The sequence below is a fragment of the Salvelinus fontinalis genome, chromosome 1 (genome assembly GCF_029448725.1).
Source record: "Salvelinus fontinalis isolate EN_2023a chromosome 1, ASM2944872v1, whole genome shotgun sequence".
Classification (NCBI taxonomy): Eukaryota; Metazoa; Chordata; class Actinopteri; order Salmoniformes; family Salmonidae; genus Salvelinus; species Salvelinus fontinalis.
In genome coordinates, this window is record NC_074665.1 from 14,306,520 (window position 1) to 14,313,628 (window position 7,109).

General features: G+C 44.9%; 1 protein-coding gene across 1 annotated transcript; it reads right to left on the reverse strand.

Moving 5' to 3' along the window:
* Window positions 1-3,557: 3,557 nt before the first annotated feature.
* LOC129819538 (E3 ubiquitin-protein ligase TRIM39-like) lies at window positions 3,558-6,831 on the reverse strand. The gene has a single exon (XM_055875918.1). It carries the CDS (start codon window positions 6,033-6,035, stop codon window positions 4,347-4,349), a length of 1,689 nt encoding a protein of 562 aa, XP_055731893.1. The 5' UTR covers window positions 6,036-6,831; the 3' UTR covers window positions 3,558-4,346.
* Between the last annotated feature and the right edge of the window lie 278 nt (window positions 6,832-7,109).

Here is a 7,109-nt window from a genome sequence, read left to right on the forward strand (position 1 = left end):
ACCTATTTGCCTGGCTTTTAAACGGTGCGAAGTTAAACAACTGTTAGTATTATCAGTGAGGAGGATGATGATGCTGGGGGATGGATCCAGTCCCTGGAGGGCAACTAGAAGACACAAACAAGTATTCATTTTATTACTGTGAATATATCAAGAGCAGTGTGGTCTTTGTAACAGGACTCAGTACTAAAGAGCTGTCATCTACAAGGCGTTTTCCCCTTTTATGACATGGTTGTGTACCTTCATAGCTGGAACTGGAGGAACTCACTTTACATTGTTAGTTTATGTAATTATTTCTCTACAGTGAGATGTCTGTCACTAACCACATTTCAGTAAAGTCATAACGTATATAAAGTTTAAAAAAAGGCCGCTGTGATGGAAACAGGAGGTTTCGTCAAGGTGGGATCTTTTTGTGTCGGTAAAATTAATTATGCGAGAAATGGCGGTGGAAGCGCCTTTATGAGCAAATATTGATATAATAACCATCATATCGAAGTAAACTTGAATGAACCTGATGATATGGTGTGCGGTCCTTCCACTACCAATCGGGAAACTATTACTTTATTAGGCTACAGATTCAATTAATGATGAATTTCACAGGGTGGTGAAAGTGCACAGTGAACTTGATGTTCTTTAAACAAAAAATATTGAAGGTCTTATCCTTGTGACATGATGATCGATGCTTGACTACCGGTTGACAAATTAAAATATTCTGTCTCATCATGAAGACTAGCCTCCCCACACAGTATCTGTAATATAGACTCCCCACACAGTATCTGTCATGTAGACTAGCCTCCCCACAGTATCTGTCATGTAGACTAGCCTCCCCACACAGTATCTGTCATGTAGACTAGACTCCTCACACAGTATCTGTCATGTAGACTAGCCTCCCCACATAGTATCTGTCATGTAGACTCCCCACACAGTATCTGTCATGTAGACTAGCCTCCCCACACAGTATCTGTCATGTAGACTCCCCACACAGTATCTGTCATGTAGACTAGCTTCCCCACACAGTATCTGTCATGTAGACTTGACTCCTCACACAGTATCTGTCATGTAGACTAGACTCCTCACACAGTATCTGTCATGTAGACTAGCCTCCCCACACAGTATCTGTCATGTAGACTAGCCTCCCCACACAGTATCTGTCATGTAGACTAGCCTCCCCACACAGTATCTGTCATGTAGACTCCCCACACAGTATCTGTCATATAGACTAGCTTCCCCACACAGTACCTGTCATGTAGACTAGCCTCCTCACACAGTATCTGTCATGTAGACTAGCCTCCTCACACAGTATCTGTCATGTAGACTAGCCTCCTCACACAGTATCTGTCATGTAGACTAGCCTCCTCACACAGTATCTGTCATGTAGACTAGCCTCCTCACACAGTACCTGTCATGTAGACTAGCCTCCTCACACAGTATCTGTCATGTAGACTAGCCTCCTCACACAGTATCTGTCATGTAGACTAGCCTCCTCACACAGTATCTGTCATGTAGACTAGCCTCCCCACACAGTATCTGTCATGTAGACTAGCCTCCCCACACAGTATCTGTCATGTAGACTAGCCTCCCCACACAGTATCTGTCATGTAGACTAGCCTCCCCGCACAGTATCTGTCATGTAGACTAGCCTCCTCACACAGTATCTGTCATGTAGACTAGCCTCCCCGCACAGTATCTGTCATGTAGACTAGCCTCCCCGCACAGTATCTGTCATGTAGACTAGCCTCCCCGCACAGTATCTGTCATGTAGACTAGCCTCCCCACACAGTACCTGTCATGTAGACTAGCCTCCCCGCACAGTATCTGTCATGTAGACTAGCCTCCCCACACAGTATCTGTCATGTAGACTAGCCTCCCCACACAGTATCTGTCATGTAGACTAGCCTCCCCGCACAGTATCTGTCATGTAGACTAGCCTTCCCACACAGTATCTGTCATGTAGACCCCCAACACAGTATCTGTCATGTAGACTCCCCACACAGTATCTGTCATGTAGACTCCCCACACAGTATCTGTCATGTAGACTCCCCACACAGTATCTGTCATGTAGACTACCCTCCCCACACAGTATCTGTCATGTAGACTAGCCTCCCCACACAGTATCTGTCATGTAGACTAGCCTCCCCGCACAGTATCTGTCATGTAGACTAGCCTCCCCGCACAGTATCTGTCATGTAGACTCCCCACACAGTATCTGTCATGTAGACTAGCCTCCCCGCACAGTATCTGTCATGTAGACTCCCCACACAGTATCTGTCATGTAGACTAGCCTCCCCACACAGTATCTGTCATGTAGACTCCCCACACAGTACCTGTCATGTAGACTAGCCTCCCCACACAGTATCTATCATGTAGACCCCCCACACAGTATCTGTCATGTAGACTAGCTTCCCCACACAGTACCTGTCATGTAGACTTGACTCCTCACACAGTATCTGTCATGTAGACTAGACTCCTCACACAGTATCTGTCATGTAGACTAGCCTCCCCACACAGTATCTGTCATGTAGACTAGCCTCCCCACACAGTATCTGTCATGTAGACTCCCCACACAGTATCTGTCATGTAGACTAGCTTCCCCACACAGTACCTGTCATGTAGACTAGCCTCCCCACACAGTACCTGTCATGTAGACTAGCCTCCTCACACAGTACCTGTCATGTAGACTAGCCTCCTCACACAGTATCTGTCATGTAGACTCCCCACACAGTATCTGTCATGTAGACTCCCCACACAGTACCTGTCATGTAGACTAGCCTCCTCACACAGTATCTGTCATGTAGACTAGCCTCCTCACACAGTATCTGTCATGTAGACTAGCCTCCCCACACAGTATCTGTCATGTAGACTAGCCTCCCCACACAGTATCTGTCATGTAGACTAGCCTCCCCACACAGTATCTGTCATGTAGACTAGCCTCCCCACACAGTATCTGTCATGTAGACTAGCCTCCCCACACAGTATCGGTCATGTAGACTAGCCTCCTCACACAGTATCTGTCATGTAGACTAGCCTCCCCGCACAGTATCTGTCATGTAGACTAGCCTCCCCGCACAGTATCTGTCATGTAGACTAGCCTCCCCGCACAGTATCTGTCATGTAGACTAGCCTCCCCGCACAGTACCTGTCATGTAGACTAGCCTCCCCGCACAGTATCTGTCATGTAGACTAGCCTCCCCGCACAGTATCTGTCATGTAGACTAGCCTCCCCACACAGTATCTGTCATGTAGACTAGCCTCCCCGCACAGTATCTGTCATGTAGACTAGCCTCCCCACACAGTACCTGTCATGTAGACTAGCCTCCCCGCACAGTATCTGTCATGTAGACTAGCTTCCCCACACAGTATCTGTCATGTAGACTAGCTTCCCCACACAGTATCTGTCATGTAGACTAGCCTCCTCACACAGTATCTGTCATGTAGACTAGCCTCCCCACACAGTATCTGTCATGTAGACTAGCCTCCCCACACAGTATCTGTCATGTAGACTAGCCTCCCCACACAGTATCTGTCATGTAGACTAGCCTCCCCACACAGTATCTGTCATGTAGACTAGCCTCCCCACACAGTATCTGTCATGTAGACTAGCCTCCCCACACAGTATCTGTCATGTAGACTAGCCTCCCCACACAGTATCTGTCATGTAGACTAGCCTCCCCACACAGTATCTGTCGTGTAGACTAGCCTCCCCACACAGTATCTGCCAGTGGGTGGCTAGAGCGAACGTGTCAAGACCAGAGCAGGCCCCTTTAACGCTATTTAAATCAGTGGAGCTGAAAATGTGATGGAAACACATTGAACTTTAGATTTTTATTCGTTATATGAAAACTTAAGCAAAAAAAAGTACATTTTGTGTGCACTGTCATCCTGCACTGATTTTGATCTGCAAGAAGTCAGTTTGGTGGAAACATTCCACTGGTGAGAAAATGTGCATATTTTCTATATGCAGATTCTAGAATATATTTGCATGAAAATCTGTCACCAATTAGATGGAAACCTAGTTCATGATTGGGACTGAGACACTAATTTCTGACGATTCAATAGTCTGTTTAAGGCTTACTTACAGTTGAATTTGAAAGTGGGTAGACTGACTACTCATTGGTGTTCAATATAATGTTCAGTCATTTTAATAGCAGTGCAAAAACAAAACAGTGCACAGCCGTGCATCTGGATCCAGGTGCTGGCAGGAACAAGTGGTATTCAAAAACAAGTGTAGAAATCACAAGAGAAGACAGGCTTACGCACTTATTTATATTTTACATTAACAAACAAGTTTCGTTTTCAGCGTCGTCAGGTTGGTAATATGTTACATTGCCGATTCTGCGTTGCTTAAACCTCTATGGCCTTATTGGACTCTGATTAAGTCTGTGTAAATGATTGATTGGAGTAATGACCAATGGAGCAGACGTTTGAACTCCAAAATCAAAACCACCAAGGTTAAGGTATGGATAGAGTTTTTCAGTGAAGTTGCAGCCAATGAAAGAGTAGATATGAGACGTGGCCTCCACATTATAGAAGGAGATCCGACCCCCCTCAAAATCCACAAACACCCCCACTTTCTGGGGCTTCTCAATGAAGAGAGTTAGAGAAGGAGAGTTGTTGGCCCGACACCTATCCCCTTTCCTGAGTTCCACAGTCCAGAATCCATTCTTAGGGCTCAGTGAACACAACCCAGTCCTCTCGATGGACTCTCTGGCCACTCCTAACTTCCAGGAAACCCTCCCCTTCACCTGCACCTCATAGTAGAATTTTCCAGAGGAGTAGCCCCGTTTTCCCAAGACAGAGTGACTCCAAAGAAACCTACCTGGGTTGTCAGGGAGATTCATTCTTCTAACTCCCTTTCTCACCCGTTTCCTGTCCTTGGATACGACAACCCTTTCATATGCTGTATCAGGGTCCAGAATCACATTCACTGCATACTGCTGCATCTTCTTCAGATTGATGTCATGAAAGTGCGCCACTGCTTTAGTGCATCTTTCAGAAAAGAATCCCACAATCGTCTCCAGCCTAGACAAGGAATTTATCAAAACTCTCCCCACATTCCCCACACACGTCTCACTGTAAACACTGATCTCAGACCAGTCCTTGATGTTTGGAGGGGTACACAGGGATGGGAAGGTCTGGAGGAGGTGGAGGTGGTCCTCAGTGTGTGAGAGCTGTTCCAACTCAGTGTGTCTCCTACGTAGGTCAGTGATTTCCTGCTCCAGCTCTTTAATAAACCCTTCAGCCCGATTCTCTGCTGCTTTCTGCTTCTTCTCAACCTCCTCAATGAACTCAGCCTTGCGTTCCTCAATGGAATCAATCAGATCACTGAAGACCTGCAGGCTGTCGGCCATCTCGCACTGTGTATCTCTCTTGCTGAGCTCTACTGAGTGTTTGACATTCTGAACATTCTCTAGTTGTTCCCTGATCATCTGCCGTATCTGTTGCTTCGTCTTCCACAGCTGAACCTTCCTCTCTCCACACTCTTCTTCTAGAGGGACGGTGTGGTGATTCTTGTGGTCTGTCTCAATGCAGAACTGACACACACACATCTGGTCGGTCCTACAGAACAGCTCCAGCAGTCTGTCATGCTTCTTACACATCCTGTCTTCCAGGTTCTCCACGGGGTCTATTAGCTTGTGCCTTTTCAGGCCCGTGACTCTCTGATGAGGCTGCAGGTGAGTCTCACAGAAAGAGGTTTGACACTCCAGGCAGGACTTCAGAGCCTTACACCGTTTGCCAGTGCAAACATCACAGACCATTTCTCTAAGCGAAGGGAGGGACTCATCTAGGTCTCCCGCTCTCTTCCGTTTAAAATAATCTGCAACATCCCTGAGTGTTGTGTTGGTTTTTAGCTGAAGTCTTCTGTTGAATTTATGCTTGCACAGTGGACACTGGCACAGGTCAGTGGTATCCCAGTATCCACTGATACAGACCTTGCAGAAGTTGTGTTCACATGGTGTGGAGACAGGCTCAGTGAACACATCCAGACAGATAGAGCACTGGAACTGAACTTCAGACATGAGACGGCTAGAGGACGCCATTTCTGGAACACAAAATAACAACTATAAAAATACTTACTAGAACGAGTCAGCGTTATACAGTAATTCACTTCCTGGAATGAGTCAGCGGTATACACCAATTCACTTCCTATAATGAGTCAGCGTTATACAGTAATTCACTTTCTGAATACTAAATGTATTGTTAGATGTAAGACCATTTTTGTAGTGATATCAAAACAATTGACATTTTTTACACCATTTTTAGAGATAGACAAAGTTTTTTATCATAAAGAGAAGAGGTTAACAAAAGAGTCTATTGTACTATTACCCAGGTACATGCAATCAACTTTCTAACTATGTATTAAATGGGGCAATCAGATTTAAAATAACTATAGATAGCCATGGGCCAATGCCTCATGAGCTTAGTTCAACTGGCTTACCGCAACAAAACACAAAATATGAACTTGTTTTACTCCATTGTTTGTAAACAACGTAAATTGTAAAAAAAATAAAATAAAAAACATACAAATAAATAGAGCCTGAAAAAATTATTTATGACAATGGTTACATCTGTCCAGCCCACAAAAAGTGTAATGGTAACCGCTTTTCTGCTGTTTCAATCTCAGATTTCCCCTTTAAAGCGGCAATCAGCACTTGAAACCATAACAAAGCATTTTCCCCGCCACTGTTTCACTAAAAAGCTGAGAGATGGGGCTGGTGAAATACATTATCTAACCACTGTCAAATTAATTGACAGAGCTATGGATGCAAGGACTGACTGTCCATGATGTCAAAATGATAGTTTTAACCATGTTATGAGGCTATATAGTGCGTGTTTACATTGACTAGTTTTACCCCAGTGTATATAAACAATTTTAGCAACTCGGGTGTATTTACATACACTAGCATTGCATTCAATTGTTTTGGCTTGCACAAAACAGCCTGCGGGAAGCCAGAAGTTAAATACAATTCCAGTTTAACTTACTGTGCCGGAGGGCAGTACGGTTGGTCATTATACAGGGAGAATTTGATACAAAATATCTAAACGATCGTATTATCAAACAGACTTCCCAAATGTAGGTTAACCGACTAACCGGTGCCCCCGGACATAGACTC